The sequence below is a fragment of the Papaver somniferum genome, unplaced genomic scaffold (assembly GCF_003573695.1).
Source record: "Papaver somniferum cultivar HN1 unplaced genomic scaffold, ASM357369v1 unplaced-scaffold_15, whole genome shotgun sequence".
NCBI lineage: Eukaryota > Viridiplantae > Streptophyta > Magnoliopsida > Ranunculales > Papaveraceae > Papaver > Papaver somniferum.
The window spans coordinates 1,064,036-1,084,132 of NW_020624376.1; the positions used below are offsets into that span (position 1 = coordinate 1,064,036).

A 20,097-nucleotide genomic window follows, 5' to 3' on the forward strand; every position below is an offset into this window, starting at 1 on the left:
GTAAATAAAACAGTTAATATGCCAATAAAAATAAGCATACACGTCAGTGTTTGTTGGCGTTTTGATGTCCTTGTACTCGAGACATACTGTTTGAGATAACATGGATCTTGGTCCAATTAAATCTACAAAAGATTAAAATAACGTTAGTATTGATATCAAACGTGAACCAACATTTAACTAATGCTACATTCTTTGTTCACATGATAAAAGCCTGTAAAAAAAAGAACTTAATGTTGGAAACAGTGAACAAATAATGAAACCGAATCTCAAACAGTTGAGTCGCGTACTAGGTTGTTATCTTTAAGGTATTTCGCAACTATGTTTCTTTGATTGTGCTAGCAATTAAAAATTGTCGAAAACCTATGGGATAAAATAGCTGATACTCTCTTATCCGATTTCTCTGCACTATGAGAAATCGAATCACAATAATCTTTCTAACACTTGTTCAGAATCACAAAAACAGATTACTTTCTCTTTTCACAAAACCAGACTTATAACAGCTTAAGAGAATCAATTAAGATTAATGAAAATAAATTCTGATTAATTACCCAAAACTAATCTTCCGTAACAGTCAGAAAGCGGGTAGAATATAATACCAAAATTAATGAGAATTAATTAGAAAATAATTTCCTTAAAACGTTTTTGAAAACCAAAAGTCAAATCTGCAAAAAGTTATTTTTTTTAAGTCACCAGACCTCCAAGGCCCCAAGGAGCCGCTCTCCTGGACGTTTGGTAAATAGTATATATATAAATAATATACCTAGTCAAATGCAAGGGGTGAGACTTGAACCCAATCTATAGTGTGGGAGCCCAAAATAATACCACCACATTATTTCTCTAAGTTTGATTTAATATTACAAAACTATGTTTTAAATATATATATCTCCCAACACTTAATATGAAAGGTTAAGAAATCTCTCCGTTTTTTGTTCCGATCCGAATCTCTTGGTATTCTCCAACTAGTAGAGCAACTTGCGTGATAACATATTGTAAACTAGAGAAACGGAGAAGGAGACACAAAGTAGAGGGAAAGAAGAGAGAGAAATTCTATTAATATGTGTGTGTTTACAAATGTTTGAGATTCTGTTTATAGAGTTTACATACTTGATGCCAAATAATGGGATCCCACTAAAGTGGACATCTACCGAATAAACTTCCGTTTATAAGAATAATAAGATTTTCATTATGTTTTTACTTACCAACTACGTCGAAGAAGTTTGGTTGTGATTTCTTCACGTCACGTGTGAGAATTAATATTCTTTTGTTTCTCACGTAAAAGAAAAATTTGCTAACGGCCAAAGGTCGCACGATTTTTTGTCGTATTTTAATTGATGTTTTAGTATAATTTGAGTGATTATCAAATTATGAAACATTTTAATTAAGCTAAAAATGATGTTTATATCGTTTTTTTATTTATATATTTAGTTCATACCTTTGATTTTTTTTGAAGCATGTTCATACCTTTGATGTCTCTTTATTTATTTTGTACCCGTTTTTATAAGGAAAATTTCTTGTTTGGTCCTAGGCCCATATACTTATTTATAGTAGGGTCCAACCGGATTTTTTTTATCCGGAGGTCCAAAATTAATTAAAACATGGAAATGCTCATAATGCCCATTACTACCAAACGTGTGTGTCTACACTGCTTACAAATTTGAGTACATATCTGATACACTGCTTAAAAATTCGAGTACATATTTGCTACACTGCTTACAAATTTGAGTACATATCTGTCGCCCTTCTTAGAAATCTGAGTACATATCTGTCATACTGCTTACAAATCCGATTATATATCTGAATGCTTACAAATTCGAGTACATTTTTGTTGCACTGCTTCCAGGTAGAGTACAAATCTGTAAGAATCAATGATAAATAAATTAGAAAACGTGTTACATCACATACATTGTGATGATTATAATTTTTCTTCGACTGTATTGCCATGCTTCTGGAGGCAAAGCAAGGATCTTCTATTATCGTTTTCTTCTTAACTGCATATAGATTGACTCGCTTTACGTACTGCTAGTGTCAATGCCTGCAGACACACAAAAATTAAAACGTTCATCATAGGGGTCATAACTTATGCCCAAACATACAGAGTCTAATTTGAGGAACCATACAAACCAATGGAAATAAAACTCATAATGCACGACAAATGGTCTCCACCAATAAATCCAGAATTTAATGAACCTGAAAAACTGTGGGCTGCACGGTGATATTACTGACTGAGCCATCCTGCTCTGTCGCGGTCTCCACCAATAAATCCTGCAGAAATACATCGAAGTCTGGTCAACAAAAGCAACAATCTCATAGAAATCCAGTCATAATATAACTGAAAAACTATATTACTTCTGTGGAAATAAGTCGTGCAACTATGTTTTTTGTTTTTGCTAGTTTCTTACAGTTAATCGACAACCAAAAAACTAAACTGGAAGCACATAATTGGCATTCTTGATGCCCCTGCCATTAATCCAAAGCATCTAATACACAAACAGTTAATACATTAAGAAAAAGAAAAAAAACATTAGTATCAACAATGAGAAGACATTTACAGCATAAGCTGCGCTTTACCCCGAAGCTAACATTAGTAGTTTTCCTCAATCATAGCCATAAAGAATTTAAAAGGGGTGTAATTAAATTCAAATTACCATGGGAGGTTATCAATGATTTTACCTGTCGATTGTTACCACATGAGAAATTTTTTATCAGCAGTAGCTTAATCAAATCTAAGAAGAGCCGAATCTGAAACGCAGGAGAAATTAATTTAACATCTAAAACAAAAATGGTTCTAAGCAAGCACAGGGATTGCAATTCGGTGGATCAATGAAGGAACCCCAACCTTGAGTTTTACTGAGAAAAGTACACATATGTTCCAACAACAAAGTTTTCTATGTCACATTTGTTATGCAACTCAGATATGCTCACATATTAATAAATTTAATCTGCTTGCGAGGCTCTATTATTGTCATGGAAATATATACTCGATAGGATAATAAAATAGCAAAACCCAAACTCCTGAATCAGCTAATATCAATATAGAAGACAATGGTCATGGAAAAAATCAATTAATGTTCCACTGAAGAAGAATTCTTTTCACAGACATCTAAATCAATTCCTGAGTTCTACGCCATGTCTCCAATTTATGCTCATTTCCTAAGCTTTATCAAAACCATTGTTTCATCTGATGTGTTCAACTTAGTCAGCATTAACAACTGTCCAGATGATAAATAAGAAAGTTAAGTTAACATATTAACTGAACCAAATCTGTGAGAGCAATCATTCTACACCGGAAAATCCCTATTATTGTGGCGATTTTTCAATAGAATTTTTCTCATCTTTGGTCGACTCTTCCTGCAAAGTAAAAATAAAGAAATGGTTAACCATTTAGTTGTATATAGAGTTGATAAAAAAAAATCGACATTGGTGTCAGGGAGAACAGACTGGAGCTAAAATGCATTCTTAAAAACGACAATCGTTGCAAGATAGGAATATTCTTTGATAGTAATTAACTTAAGGTTAGTTATTTGTATACACGACTCATGGAGACTGTATTGGCTAATGCAAATCCATAGCAGTTGGGGCTTTAGTTCAATATTAACAGCTCAACACCATAGTACCAACTCCATATGCTCATCATCAACGGTCGGTTGTCTCCCAGCCAACTTTGATGTCGTTTGATACATATGGTTGAGAAGCAATACCAAAAGGCAGTACCAATGGAGTAACGGTGGTTTTGAGCAGCAAAAACAACACACGGAAAAATGAAACACCAATGAAAGCCTATTCTACACAGTAATCTACTTTTCATGGATTTCATAGGTACATCAGCGGGAGAAAAAGAAGCAATACCAAAAGGAGGGAAATTAAACCATGGTTGTACCTGCAAAATGGCGAGTACAAACCTGTATATGAATACGTACCGCATAAAACACATCAACAAAACTAGAATCTATTTCAGTATTTCACACACGTACTGAATCAAACACAACAAAAAGCATTTACTATCACTATGTGACATATGTACTAAAGATTCTTGAATTACAAATCAACTGCATGACAAGAATAGGTGACAGATCTATGAAAAATAAGAGAATCGAAAGACATATTACCGTATTTAACATACTTACTGAAGGATAAGACTAAAAAGGTGACAAAATTATGAATCAAACACAACAAAGAGCACTTCATATTAGTATCTGACATATGTACTTGTGGATAATAACATCTGAATCTACAAAAAAGCGTGGTTTTGAAGCGAAAAACAAAAAGATAATCAAATTAAGGAAGTTCTTTTCAGTATTTCATATATGTACCTATGATTCATAAGTAAAAATCAACTGCATGTCAAAAAAAACTTATAAATCTACAAATACAACAAAATCAAAACAGTTATATCTCAGTATTGCATATATGTACTTCTAGATCAAGCAATAAAAAATTAAAAAACTATAAATACAACAAAATTAAAGCAATTTTTATCAGTATTCCATATATGTACTGCTGATCCAAACAATTTGTAACAACAAACAAGCATGATCTGAACTATATTCATCAAAAACTACCAGTACATCATATATGTATTGATGGTTCATAAAGAAAAACAAAGTGAAAAAAATCTAAAACTAACAAAAAGAAACTAGTATAGGCAAATCTCATAACGAAATAAACAAAAAATGTGAGGATCCATCTAGATCTGACCTATTTTCACGAGAATAAACTAATCAAGCATGGAGATCGAAAAATCAAACATTAAAAAGGACCATATATATGTACAGATCGAAAAAATCACCAAACAATGCAATATCAAGAAAAAGAAAAAGAAAAAGAAAATAGGTTCCCATTCATATCATCACCATCATCATTCCCAATATTTCCAATCATTCATATTGTGTCCAGCACACAATACAACAATAACTTGATTGATGATGATAATTTCTTCCTAAATCTCATCAAATATAAAAATCTTTTTTGTTGAATACCTGGGGCTTAACTTGATTCATGTCTATGAACGCGAATTGAAACAGAAATGAGTTAAAGAGTGTGAGAGAACTTACACCGGAGTGAATCCCAGGGCGATTGGTAGTACTCTTGAAAGTAGTGAAAAGAGAGATACAACAGATCAAAAGAACAATGAGTGCAACAGATAATCGTTCTAATAATCCACGAAGTCTCCAGAGTTGTTTAAGATGTCGATTTCCTCTCCTTCCAAACACATCTCCTGCCCTGAAAAACAAGCAAATACTCAGATGAGATGAGATCAGATCTAATGAGCACTAGAATTATCCTAATACACAAAACTAGAAATTAAAGAATGAAGAAAATGAATGAAGAAAAAAACAAGATTTCCCGCATCAGTAGAGAAGAGGAGAGGGAGAGGGGGAGAGAGAGAGAGAGAGAGAAACTGAATCTGAGAAGAAAAAGAATATGGAGAGAAATTGGCTTATGTTTCTGTTATATATAGTAAAGGCTATTTTGGGAATTCTAAAAATGCACGTAATATTTACACACGTGTGCAGGACCTGGGCTTAAAAAATTAGGTCCATTTTTCTCTTTTCTTTTAATTATGGACCTACCGTTACTGGGCTTTAGTGGATGGACCTGCCACTAACTAAGAACACTAGAATAGTACCTATTGGTAATTCCTAGTTTTTATAACTCAGACAGACCTCATTTGAAGTCAGATTTCAATTCTATACATACTTGCCCCCGCAAGACATCTAAATTTCAAAATTACTATGCGTAAATTAGTCAAAATTTGAAATCCTATCCCACTTGTCTCCATATCCTCTGCCCCTAGTTACTATGAAAATTTGAGCTAAGCCTGGAAGAAAGAGGAACGAAATTTGGACAGAGTTTCCTTTGAATTTGATTTCATTATACTGATGATACTGAATATAAGGTTAGTGATTCCGTTAGTGTTCTACTTTGAGGGAGAAATTGAGATCAGTATATACACCAAAAAATTAGGTATTGTATAGGTCGATAATGCAGACGTTTGAAGCCGGGGCCGGTACGTCTCCACGCACTAGGAGTTAGTATATCTATGAGATGGCTGACCATGGTTAACCTTGGCTTTAGGCCGGTGCAAAAGATTTTCGAATCATTCATTTGTGGACTTATCTATCTATTATCCTTAGAGCCTGGACCAAAAAATAAAAACTAGCCAATCTCGGTCCGTCCCTGACTAAACTTCGATAAAATCTAATTCATGAACATCAGTTGAGTAACCAATAGCCAGATATCGTCTTCGTTGTTATTCTAATCACGGTGTATAACGATAATAAACCTTTGAACTGGGTTGTTCCAATACCGCCACGGGTGTCCGACACAGTGGCGTGTCCCGATGTCTAATACGACAGTTCTAAAAAACTATGATAGGGGACACAGCCGTATATGTTGAAGTACCGTCAACTTTTAAGATATATATAGAAATGTAAACGAGAAACCACACAACTGTATTTGTTTTGCACTTGTTTACAATTCCACAAGTGTATTTCTTCTAGCACATGCATGTTTTCCACTATAATCTTCCTTAGAGGTTGGTGACCTTTAGTTCTCAGCTGTTTCCTAGTTTATAGTAAGATAGAAGTATTTTAGGTGTGTCCGATTATGTGTGGTTGTGTCCATACAGGGTCACATGATACGGGGAGCCCCAAAAGTATTGGTGCAACCCAGCCTTTGAAGGCTATTTAATATATATATATTTTTTTTTTTTGCGAATCGGGCAACAAAATCGGTGATAAACTCGGCGACTTTTTTTATTGTCTGAATCTGAATTTCGGTGTTATTTCTTCATTAATTCAGGTGATTGTTTTTCAATTCTTCTTGTTTTCTGCTTCATAATGATTAATGTTCTTTAATTCTAGTGGTTTTAATGGAGTCGTCTTCTAAAATCAATTCAGTTAATGAACATAATTTAGAAAACTTAGGTCTTAATAATGGTAAAGGTTCAACCAACCATTTTCCTTCGATTGATTTACCATATCATCTCTTTGAAGAAGCTATTAATCCATGGAAGTTTTCTTTAATTGGAATATTAAATTTATAGATGCGACTGTGATTTTGAAAAAACAATGAAAACTAGTTGGTAACTGTAAACTCATTCCTCTTGGAAGAGGTTTCTTTACCATCAAATTAGATAAGAAAATGATCGTCAACATATCAAAGAGGGTGTATGGGAAGTTAATAATCAGATTCTTAAGGTTAGGAACTGGATTTCAAATTTTCATCCTACAAGTCAAAGAACATCAAAAGCAATGGTATGTTTTCCAGGTCTGAGTCTTGAATTATGGAAGGAGAAAATTCTATTTACAATCTTTAGAGAATTGGGAACACCTATCAAAGTTGATAATGCAACTATTAACTGTGAAGTTGGGTATTATGCAAATGTTCTGGTGGCAGTAGATTTTGCTAAATCCATTCCCCAAAAGATTTGGATAGGTACTAAGTATGGAGGTTTTTTCCAGGATGTTCTAATTCCTGATTGTCCTAAATTCTGTTATACTTGCAAAATTGTTGGTCACTTAATTACAGAGTGTAGAGTGGAGAAAGCTAAGAGTCAATCAGTTGAAAACCTACTCGGTAGAAAACAAGAGCAACTTAGCAAAAAGCTAAAGAGGTTAGTCGTACTATTGAAATGGTGCAAGAAAGTACTTCAAACTCTTTTCCCAATCATCAACAACTAACAATAGACTCAATAATTTCAAGTATTGTAACTCCATTTTCTCATCAGAAACACAGTACTTCAGATTCCCTTAAGACTGGTGGTAGATTCAAGTTTTTGGAACAATCTGAGCAAACAGATAATGACGATCTTAGTGTAGATGAAGATTTTATAGCTGAAATTGAGCCACAAAAATTGATTTATTTAGCTGATACTACAGAATTAAATAAAAGTGTAGTCAAATTTGTTGATGGTGGTTCTGGTAAAGTTACCACAGAGCCAGTTGCTTATACTTCTTGGACTTCAGTTATTAATACTTTAGAAACACAGCAATCTCCAGGTGAGATAGTTAAGAACTAGATGTCAGGGAAGAATACTTCTAATGGAAAGTTACATAATACAGTTGTTGGTAATGCTTCTCAAGGCAAGAATGATAAACCAAGCAATCCAGCTGCGGTTATATATAATCTCAGAAGAAATGTTGGTAAGGGAGGTCCAAAAAACCTCCATGTCACTCAATGAAGACTATTTATTGGAATATAAGAGGCCTTAGAAGAGCTAGGGCCCAGCAGAAGTGAAAATATTTAGTTAGTTAATTTGATCAAACTTTAGTATGGATTGTTGAACCAAACATAAAGTGTTCTCCTTCTTTTTGCAATAAATTGAATCTGCCAGGTATGCAAGAAATGGTGATTCATAATGAAACTGACAATCATAAAAGTAACATTTGGTTATTTTGGAGAAAATCAATATCTACTCCAATAGTTGTTGCAATAACAAGTCAAATGATCACAGTTGCAGTGGGTAATGTGTTAGTCTTTGGAGTTCATGCACATGTTAACATGGTGCAGAGAAGATTTTTATGGTCAGAAATGTAGTTAACTAGTGAGCTCAAGAAACCTTGGCTTATTTTGGGTGATTTTAATGTTGTCTTAACAGTGGAAGAGAAAATGGGAAGTAGATATCCTTCAAGAAGATCAATGCTGGATTTTAGTGATTGTTTGAACACTTGTGAGTTACTGCAAGCTCCCAAAATTGGACTGGATTTTTCTTGGTCTAACTGTCAGCAAGGTCACAGAAGAGTTTTGTGCAATCTTGATAGAGCAGTTTTTAACATGGAATGGTTAAATGTATGCAGTGATTGGGGATACAAAGTGGGAATTAGAATAGCTTCAGATCATTCCCCTCTACTGGGAGGTTGTGCTAATATACCAAAACCATGCAATGTTCCTTTAAGATTTCAAAAGATGTGGTTAGAACACCCTGAATTTATGAAAGTAGTTGAAGACAGTTGGTCTGCATCCTTAATTGGTGATCCTCCTTATGTGTTCATGCAAAAGCTGAAGAGATTAAAACCAACTTTGAAGGAGTGGAACTGGAATGTGTTTGGAAATGTTCATGTAAAAATCAAAGAAGCAGAGGGAAATGTAAAGGAAAAAATGCTCATTTCAGATAGAAATCCTAATGATGAAAATGCTATGCAAGATTTGGTTATAGCTGAGAATGAATTCAACTCTAGAGAAGTTCAATATAATACAATGATGAAGCAGAAATCTAGAATACAATAGATCAAGGAAGGATCAGTTAATACTAATTTCTTTCATTCTAATATCAAAATTAGGCAAACAAAAAACATAATATGTGAATTGGAAGATGAATCAGGTAATCTAATATCAGATCAAAGAAAAATAGCTGAAACTCTTGTTCAATTCTTTGAAAAGAGATTTCAATTTCAATAAGTTCAAATAAATAATTCACCCATAGAGGTAATTCCTAAAATGGTTACAGATACAGATCAAGCAATGCTTGATGCAATACCTGAAGTGGAAGAAATTAAGAAAGCAGTATTTGATATGTACTCAAACAGTGCACTAGGGCCTGATAGCTTCTCAGGCATGTTCTATAAAGCATGTTGGAATATAATTCAAGCTGATTTTGTTAAAGTTGTTCAATACTGTTGGAGAAGAAGATACATTCCAAAGGGCCTCAATTCTAATTTCTTGGTATTATTACCTAAAGTTCAAGGAGCAAAGAAGTCAAACCAATTCACACCAATTGGTTTAAGCAACTTCAGTTTTAAAGTTTTCACAGAAATTCTCTACACCGGAATGAGGAGTCTAGTATGCAAGTTGGTATCTCCACAACAAGTAGCTTATATTCAAGGAAAAAGTATTCATGAACAAATTATGGTAGCTTCTGGATTAGTTAATGAAATGAAAAAGAAGAGAAGGGGAAGAAATGTAGGTTTGAAGTTAGACATTTCTCAAGCCTATGACTCAGTAAGCTGGAATTTTCTATTCAAAGTTCTTCAACAGTATGGCTTCTCATCTACTTGGTGTGAATGGTTGAGAATTTTATTTTCCTCAGCAAATATTTCAGTGATGGTTAATGGAGGGCCAAATGGCTTTTTCTCAATGCAAAGAGGGATTAAGTAAGGTGATCCACTATCACCTATCTTATTTGTCTTAATGGAGGAGGTTTTGAGCAGAATTCTAACTAAACTTGTGGAAACAAATCAAATGCATCCAATGGTGACAAGAAATGGTATCTCTCCTACTCACCTTTTATTTGCAGATGATGTCTTCATCTTTATCAATGGTTCTAAAAAGAGTTTAATTAATCTGTTAAAATTGCTAGAAGAATATCAACAATGCTCAGGGCAGCAAATAAATAAGTTAAAAATAAAATGTTTTGCTGATGGATGTACTCCTTTAAGAAAATCTCAAATATCAAGCTTAGTACAGATGAAATTAACCAATTTTTCATACAAATATTTAGGAGTAATCATACATCAAGGGAGAGTTAAATCCAAAACTGTTTGGCCAATGGTGGAAATGTTACAAGATAGCTTACCTGCATGGATGGGAAGACTCTTATCTTTTCATGACAGATTGGTTCTAATTAAGTCAGTTCTTTGCAGTATTCCTATCTACAATATGGCAGTTTATAAATGGCCAAGCTCTGTTATCAAGGTGTGTGAGAAAATTATAAGAAATTGTCTCTGGTCAGAGGACAGTGAAGTAAGAAAATTTGAAACTTTGGCTTTGAATAAATTTTGTACTCCCTTTCAAGAAGGTGGATTCGGAATTATAAGATTATCAGACATCAACAGGGCTTTATAAATGAAAATGATGTGGAAAATACTTAATTCCAAGGAAGAATGGCCTTCGTTCTTTGCAGCAAAATATAAAAATAAAAATGGGTAATGGAGCATTCAATGAAAATTATCTTCTGTTTGGCCTGGATTGAAATGAGCTTGGAAGTCTCTTAAAGTGGATGTCAGATGGATTGTAGGAAATGGAGAAAGCATCTCAGTCTGGTTTGATACTTGGATAGGAGATTTTCCTCTCATAGAAGTTCTGGGATTCAACACTTTTGTCACCACCAATTTGCATATGAAAGTGAGTAAGCTTTTATATAATGGTGTTTGGAAAATTCCTACAAAATTACAACACTCATTAAATATACCATTACCAGTTGCAAATGGTGATGAAAATCAGATAATATAGAGTAGTGACTTAAAGGGTAAGTTTTCCACAGCTGCAGCAGTGCATAAGATCAAACACAAAGAAGTGAGAGCTCATTGGCTTTCTCAAATATGAAAATCTTTTCTTCATCCATCAATTGCAAGCAATGTCTGGAAAAATTCAACAAGATGTCTTTGTGGATGATGAGAAAATGATAAGTACGGGTTTTTCTTTAGCTTCCAAGTGTTGTATTTGTCAGCAAGATCAAGACAGCATGGCTCACTTACTATGGGATTATATCTTCAGTAGAAGCATATGGACATGGCTAGGTAACATTTTTAACTTTCCTAATCCATTCTCTTTTGTTGGCATTCTAAAATTTGTAAAAAATAAAAGCCCAATAGTTAAGGAGGCATGGCTAACTGCAGCTCTTTCAACAATGAGAGAGCTTTGGTTTCAAAAGAATAATATCATGTTTGATAATGGTAAGCCAAATGAGAATAATTTCAAGAAAAGAATTTTGAATTTAGTTCACTATGAAGGATACAGAATGCATGGTGCTAGATGGGGGCAGGTTTATGATTCAAACATTCTCAACTTCTTCAATTTAAGTAACAGAAGGATTAGATTCCAAGCCATTAAAGAATGTTACTGGTCAAGTCCTAAAATAGGTTATGTATTGTTTTGCTGTGATGGAGCTGCAGCTGGTAATCCTGGTATCGCAGGCTTTGGTATTATAACAAGAGGTTGTAACTGTGAAGTGATAGGGACTGTATCTGGAGGATTAGGAATAACCACTAATTATATAGCAGAAACTCTGGAAGTTATATAGGCCATTGAATGGACAATTAAGCTTCATTGTAGCAAGATTATTATTAGGTCTGATTCAAAAACTGTTGTAGAAGATTTTATTAAAGGTGCAGTGGCCTGGTGCTTCAAAGCAAGACGGCAAAAAGCTTGCAAGGCATTAGCTGAGATACATTATGAGCACTGCTACAGAGAACTCAATTTCACAGTTGATGATTGGAACAAAGTTACAAATGGGAGAAGTCATACAACATGTTGGAAGACCTACTAATTTGATACAAGTGGAAATTCCAAATAGGAAATACTACAGATTTTGTTAGGAATTTAGTTCTTCCGTAACTTCATTTATCTTTACTTTGTGTCTCCTCCTTTTGTAAACTATTTTAGCTTTTCTTATTAATAAAATGGGTTATTTTGTTTTTGGTACTCAGGTGTTGTCCAGCTTTTGAGTTTGGTCTAACATTTGTCCAGCTTGGTGTTTGGTACTTGAAATTCACGTTGACCCTGCTTGACTGTTTGTGACCAAATTTTAATTAATTTTTTAAACAAATATTACGTTTACAAATTTTAATTAAATTTTTTAAAATATAAATATCAAGTTTACAGATATACCCTGAAATAAACCTGGATCCAACGGTTCTAATGAAACTATGAGATAAAATAACAATTAACCCTATTGCCTTTACTCTTCTTCTTCCGTCTGGATTGCCGTGAATTCTCTTCTGCAAAAACACCAATATCATCTCACATATGTTCTTAATCTTTTGTTCTTCTGGAATCTACATTAACCTTATGGTCACGATTCAAGACACTCAGTTCGACCTAATTAATTTTCACTTCATCTTCTTTCTCCCCCATTGTTGAACACATCTGCATCCACTACTCTGCCACCCTGTTGATGATGAGCACCTGAATTAGGAATATTGAAATCTATCCAAACTGATTCAACCAAAACCTAATCAAACCCGATCAAAACTTAATCAAACGGATCCATTTTTAAAACGTTACAAATCATAAACTAATCGTCCCCTTTATCTGAATCTAAAACCTTAATTAAGGTCCATTAGTTTTTTATTCCAGCTGATTACGAATACAATTCTTAATCAAACTGATTCCCTTGGTTAGTTTTTAATATACTAATCCATCCTCTTGTAATCCTAATTCTTAGTGGAATTTGAAAGTTCTGAATTGACTTCATTTTTTTTTTCTTTTTGAGGAACAGTTACCACAACCCATGAATAGGAACACCATGGATCCACTACCGAGCATACCTCATATGTAGAAGTCCGACGAGAGCCCTATTAAGAGACGACCAAATTGATTGACCGTGACTTTGTCTTCTTCAATGCTCATGTGGAAAGATGGATGTTTCACGGGTTTGTATTTGTAGTGGTAGTCACAGAGAGACGGTGAAGTTGATTGTGGTGGTGGCTGGTGGTGATGTGTTTGGGTGAAGGAAGAGGATATGGATTCTGTCTATCTCTGATAATAATGTAAATAATAGTAAAGTGAAGGGCACTGTAGTAAATTAGTCTAATAATTAAAAAAATCACAAAATTGGTTAAAAAGACCAAAATTAACAATTCCTTGGTGAAAAAAACTTGTACATTTTGATACTGTTTAAATAGCCAAAAATTAAAAAGATATTGTTCAAATGGACAAAAATATAAAAATAGCCAGGATGTAACCAGTTTCATCCTACCAATTTTCAAATACTTTTTCTTATTTTTAATTTATATCAGGATGCATCCAGTTTCATCCTTGCTATTTTTTAAGTTTAAGCCGCGATGAATCCAGTTTCATCCTTGCTAAAAAAATTTGTCCATTTCACCCATACTAATTTTTACTCGTCCATTTCAACCATGTTTCAAATTTTTTTGGACAAATGACCCATTCTCCGTAAAAAAATTATGTTTTTTAAAACGGAAGTCAAAACTTAACCAAGTCAACGTGGGTCAACGTCAATTCCAAGTACCAAACGCCAAGTTGGACAAATGTTAGACAATCTCAAAAACTGGACAAAACCTGAGTACCAAAAACAAAATAACCCTAATAAAATAGAGTGATTAAGCAAAAAATAAATAAATATTTAATCTATTTTTTCTTTTGGCTAAAAGAAAAAGAGAATATAAAAATACAAGAACGAGAGCGACGGAACTGGGAGGTAGCTAGGTGTATCCTCCAGCTTTGGAAAATGAATATAATACATGTGACATATGTGTTTTATTTGCTTAACAAGAATGACGATTGAATTGGAAAAAGAAACTATTGAAGAAATGCAACTTGTTATCATGGGGTGCTTGTTACATCGGCACCTAGATTTAAAGAAATCCAACTTGTTGTTTATACCTAATCCTTGAACCTCAGTTGAGTAACCAATAGCCAAATATAATCTTCATTGTTATCCAAGTCATGGTGCATAACTATAAAAAAAGCCTCTGATGGAAAATTAATCAATTTTTTCTTTTGCAAAAGGAAAAGAATTCGATTTTTGTTAAAGGGAGAGCAAAATGCGATCCGAGTAGAGCAAAAATCGCAGTCGATTCATTAACTAGGTTCGTTAGGATTTATTTTTCCAACTCAGTCCAAAATACCCTTACTCACCGGGGACTCAGCGGGGACTCACTTGTATCTTTTTAAAAAGTTTGTTTATAGATGATTTTGAGTCAGAAGGTGATGTTAAATTATTGGATATGTTCAGTCCGAAACATTGCTGGATAGTATACAAATCCCTTTCCCACTCCGTATACCAGAATGCCAATGATGAGATATGAATGATCTAATAAGTCAGTTCAAAAAGTTTCAGAACCTATCTTAAAGAAGTTTTTGTACTTTCAGTTTTAAAATTATAATTTCTAGGGTTCATGATCAGTTTACATGAAAGAGAAGACGGTGAACAAGAAAAGGAAAGTTGTTTTTGAACACGCGTCAAGAATATGTGTGGCTAGTTAGGATATTTTTGACCGAGTTACAAAATTATATCGAGTTGGCCCTAGTTAATGAGTTGACCACGATTTTTGCGCTCCTCGGATCGCATTTTGCTCTGCCTTTAACAAAAATCAAGAATTCAAAGTCTATGTACATTTAAAGCGAGCAGCGACTGACTGGGAGGTAGCTGGGTGTATCCTCCAGCTTTCTCAAATGAATTTAATAATGTGACGTTTGCTTACGATGACAAGAATGACGATTGAATTTGAGAAATCAACTATTGAAGAAATCCAACTTGTTATCATGGGGTGCTTTTTATCATTGGCTAGTTTTAAAGAAATGCAACATGTTGCTAAACCTAATCCATTAACCAAATCAATGGATATCGTACGAGGAATAACGCTGTTCTCTATTTAACAATCTTCATGCCAATTTGGTTAAAAGAGTGGTACTGAACTTAGATGGATCATTAAAACCCAAGCCTCCAGTACCATTTGGGTTTCATTGCCATGACTTAACAAGGCAATGAAAGAAATGCAACAAGATGAAGACTCTGATGTGTTGGCTTTTTGCACCAATACTGACGTTGAATACTTTCAACTTGTTGAACAAGAGCCTAAGGTATTTGGAAACACCCATAGAATGATTGGCCATGGTGCCTAGAACAGCCTGAATCTGAATTGCTCTAGTAGCTTGAGAGATCATCTTCTCCTGCCAAACACTAAGCTTAGATGGGACCTTTTTTTCCCTATTTTACTGAAAACGATGTCACTGTAGTAAGTGGAATAAAGATGACGCTGCCGATGTCATTATAGTACACAGTTGTAATATTATCAGATGATAAAACTAAAGACGGTACAAATGCAAAATTACTAACTCTTCAGCAGCAAGACATGACGGTATTGCACGCCTCGTTCGCTGTAAAGATTGTCAGGTGATCATCGAAAACCTATATTTTGACTTGTTCTTAGTCTGAACACCTGACCTCCAACTCCAACTTTGGGAGGTGAATGGTCTTCACAAATATAGGATCGAGAAGATAATAATTCATATTATGATGTTAATAATAATTCTGGTTACACAGCTCTTGAATATATAGAGCAGAATATTATGATAAAGCAAAGATTCTATATACTAGGAAAGAATACATATTCTTAAATGAGGATAATATTAACACTCCCCCTCAAGTTGGTGCATAAATATCACACATGTCCAACTTGTCAAGAAAACTCAAGTACTTCTTGCTTGACACTCCATGTGTGAGAATATCTGCAAGTTGTTCTTCAGACTGAACCGGTGGCAGCTCAATAATGTTGTTGTCCATCTTCTCTTTGATGAAGAACCTGTCAACCTCCACATGTTTAGTACGCTCATGCTGAACATGATTATGAGCAATATCACGCGCAGCTTTGTTATCACAATACAGAGTAATAGGATCCTTGAGAGGAACCCCCAAATCCTTAAGGAGAATCTTCAGCCACAAAGTTTCACAAATGCCATCTTCCATACCTCTGAATTCAGCTTCTGAACTTGATCGTGTAACAATAATTTGTCTTACTTCTCCAAGTAACTAAGTTACCTCCCACAAAGGTAAAGTAGCCTGCAGTAGAACGTCTGCCATCTATTTCTCCTGCACAGTCAGAATCTGTATATGCCACAACCTTTCTATAATCTTCATTTTTAGAGAATAAAATTACTTTTCCAGGAGCAGACTTCAAATACCTAAAAATACGTAAAACTGCATCCATGTGTTGTTCACCTGGATTGTGCATGAATTGACTAACAACACTGAGTGCATAAGCAAGATCTGGCCTTGTGTGAGATAGATAGATCAATCTCCCCACAAGTCTTTGATATCTCCTTTTATCAGTAGAAACTTGATCAGGTTCAATACACAAATTTACCTTTTCTTCTAAAGGTGTATGGACTGGCTGACATGCCAACTTCTTTTAGAAGATCAAGAACATATTTCCTTTGTGACAAGAAAATTCCTTCACCAGATCGAGAAAATTCAATCCCAAGGAAGTATTTCAACGAACCAATATCTTTCATTTGAAATTCCTTTGATAAGTATCTTTGCAAAGATTTCCTCTCCTCTGGATCATTTCCTGTCACCACCATATCATCTATATATATATGATAAGAGCAGTAATTTTATCCTTCCTTTTATTTATGAACAAAGTATGATCAGAATTACTCTGACGATATCCAAAGTTCCTCATAGATTTGGTGAATCTGCCAAACCAGGCTCTTGGAGATTGTTTTAGTCCATACAATGATTTGTTTAGCTTACATACCTTCTTACCATGAGATCCTGGAACTGAAATACCAGGTGGGAGCTCCATGTAAACTTCTTCAGTTAATTCACCATGCAAGAAGGCGTTCTTTGCATCAAACTGCTGCAAAGGCCAATCCAAGTTTGCAGCAAGCGATAACAAGACTCGTACTGTGTTCATTTTCGCTACTGGAGCAAAAGTTTATGTATAGTCGATACCGTAAGTTTGGATGTACCCTTTAGCAACTAATCTTGCTTTATAACGTTCAATCTCAACATTTTCCTTGTATTTAATAGTGAAAATCCAACGACACCCCACAATCTTTCTTCCTTCTGGACAATCAACATAATCCCAAGTACCATTCTGTAAAAGATCCCTCGTTTCTTCTTCTATAGGTGCTCTCCATTTTGGATCATCTAATGCTTCCTGCACATTGTTAGGAATAAAAACAGTAGATAGTTGATTCACGAATGCCTTATTAGCTTTAGACAAACGGTGGTGAGAGACATACTGACTCATAGGGTACTTAACCTTACTAGAGATTTCAGGTTCATATATGGGTTTAGGAATACCTCTGTTTACACGTTGTGGAAGTTGTTTCCTTGATTCTTCAAGAACATCCATAGCAGAAAATTGGTTCGGTGTTTCATCTTCTTGAGGTAACGTAGACTCTTGAATCTCTTCTATCATAACTCCATCTTGAATCTCTATATCATGATCCAATATTGTACTTCTTGTTTCTTCCCTTGAAGAACCTTCATCAACAGATTCTCTGACCATATAATCAGAGTTGTTAATAACAGATACATCAATTTCTGATATATCTTCATCATAGTTAAGAGTCTGAATTTCCTTATGGTACTCCCCCTGAAGTTCAGACTCACATGAAAAATACATTTAATCTTCATGAAATACAACATCTAAAGTAACAAACATTCTTTTGGTTGTAGGATGATAACAACGATATCCCTTTTTTGTTGCTGCATATCCCACAAATACACACTTCAAAGCTCTAGGAGCCAACTTATCACGTTGGTTCTCGTGTATATGAACATAAACTACACAACCAAACACATGAGGAGGCAAATTCGGAACAGTTGGAGCCACAAATGCTTCAGCAAGAGCTTGATGGGGTGTTTGAAACACAATGGTACTAGATGGAACTCGATTTATAAGATATGTTGTAGAAGTAAGTGCCTCACCCCAATACATCAATGGAATATGTGCTTCTATCAATGAAGTACGTACCACTTCCAGTAAATGACGATTCTTTCTCTCTGCTACTCCATTCTGATGAGGCGTATTAGAGCAAGTAGTTTGATGAATAATTTTGTGTCCCTCTAAATAATGTTGAAGATAAGAATCCATATATTCACCACCATTATCACTACGAAGTACTTGAATCTGTTTTTTGTACTGAGTGTGAATCATCTTATGGAACTGTTGAAACAAGGCAGTAACTTTACTTTTGTTTTTCATAAGACACACCCACGTCATCTTAGTGCAATCATCAATAAAAGTAACAAACCATCTTGAACCACCAAGAGTAGTAGTTTTAGATGGTCCCCAAACATCAGAGTGTATGATCATAAAAGAAACTGGACTCTTATTGAATGATAATGGAAAACAAGCACGATGGCTTTTTGCAAGTTCGCATACTTCACAATCAAAACTAAAAATATCAATTTTTGCAAACATACTAGGAAATAATTTTTTCAAATAACCAAACGACGCATGTCCTAATCGTCGATGCTATAACAAATTTGAGATTTTTGTCTCTCCCCCTCAGAACCATGAGCAAGAAGAGTTTGACGCAGCTTATCCGAACTACTAGACACCAAATCCTTAAAACCATAACCAATCGTTTGCTTCGTTTTGATGTCCTTAAAAACACAAAAGTCAGGCCAAAATATTACTACACAATGTAAAGTATTAGTTATTTGGGAAACTGATAGGAGATTACAGACTAATGTAGGAACTATTAAGACAAAATCTAAGTTTAAAGTTTCACTGAGAGATATTGACCCTTCACCAGTAATTGGAGCTTGTGAGCCATTTGCAGTAGAGATTATTTTTTGTAAGGTTGGTTTAAGGGAAGAGATTTGTTTAGAATCACATGCATATGGTCTGTGGCACCAGAATCAACTATCCATGAATTATTCGAAACAAGTGAAGAAACATTTAAAACCTTACCATCGTTACCTGCCCTTGCTACTGATGCAGATGTTACCATGGAATCCTTTCCTTTATTTGTTGAAGCTGAGCACCAGAATTTTTCTTTATCTCCTTCTTCTTCTCAAGATGTTGATCCCACCAATCTGGATATCCAACCAGCTCGAAACACGTGTCAATTGTATGTCCAGATTGATTACAATGTGTACACTTAAGTGATGACTTTTCCACCTCAGTCTTTGAGTATCTCTGAAAAGACCCTTTCTGATTGTACCGGTTTCGAGTTGTCATAGCAGCAGGTTCAACTTTTTTTGATTCTCTTGCCATCGTTGTACATTGAATGGATTCACGACGAACAAGTGCATAACATGATTCTAATTCAGGAATAGGATCCTTTCTCAAGATTTCACCACGGATCTGCTCAAAACTTTCATCTAATCCAGCAAGGAAGATATGCACCCTTAGGCGCTGAATTGATTTTCGATAGGCTTTAATATCATTTGGATTCTCCATAACCACCTTGTCACGATGATCCAGCTCTCCAAAGATTTCAATTAGTTCCCCATAATAAATCGAGAGTGCTCTGCCATTTTATTTTGCCGAAAACGCTCGTCGATTTAGAGTAAATACCTGCATCTCATCATCTCCATCATAAAAGTCTTTGGATAATGCATCCCAAATCTCTCGAGCAGTAGGTAACCGAATATATCTCTTCATTATTTCTGGTGACATAGACATCAACAACCATTTCTTAACCTTTTGATTATCTTTGTGCCACTTCTCATAT

General features: G+C 34.7%; 2 protein-coding genes and 1 long non-coding RNA gene across 3 annotated transcripts; 2 read left to right on the forward strand and 1 right to left on the reverse strand.

Moving 5' to 3' along the window:
* Window positions 1-1,953: 1,953 nt before the first annotated feature.
* LOC113335652 lies at window positions 1,954-2,620 on the reverse strand. The gene is made up of 3 exons (XR_003353439.1): window positions 2,400-2,620; window positions 2,188-2,262; window positions 1,954-2,032 (listed from the first exon to the last, which is right to left on the reverse strand). It is a non-coding gene; the product is annotated as an uncharacterized LOC113335652 (long non-coding RNA).
* A 6,818-nt stretch (window positions 2,621-9,438) lies between these two features.
* Window positions 9,439-10,095, forward strand: LOC113335562. Its single transcript, XM_026581594.1, has one exon. It carries the CDS (start codon window positions 9,439-9,441, stop codon window positions 10,093-10,095), a length of 657 nt encoding a protein of 218 aa, XP_026437379.1.
* Window positions 10,096-11,293: 1,198 nt separating this feature from the next.
* LOC113335563 lies at window positions 11,294-11,959 on the forward strand. Its single transcript, XM_026581595.1, has one exon. It carries the CDS (start codon window positions 11,294-11,296, stop codon window positions 11,957-11,959), a length of 666 nt encoding a protein of 221 aa, XP_026437380.1.
* The last annotated feature ends 8,138 nt before the right edge of the window (window positions 11,960-20,097 follow it).

What these genes read in the sequence shown, in the direction of transcription:
- LOC113335562 (XM_026581594.1), top strand. Translation starts at nt 9,439, where the DNA reads ATGGTTACAGATACAGATCAAGCAATGCTTGATGCAATACCTGAAGTG.
- LOC113335563 (XM_026581595.1), top strand. Translation starts at nt 11,294, where the DNA reads ATGTCTGGAAAAATTCAACAAGATGTCTTTGTGGATGATGAGAAAATG.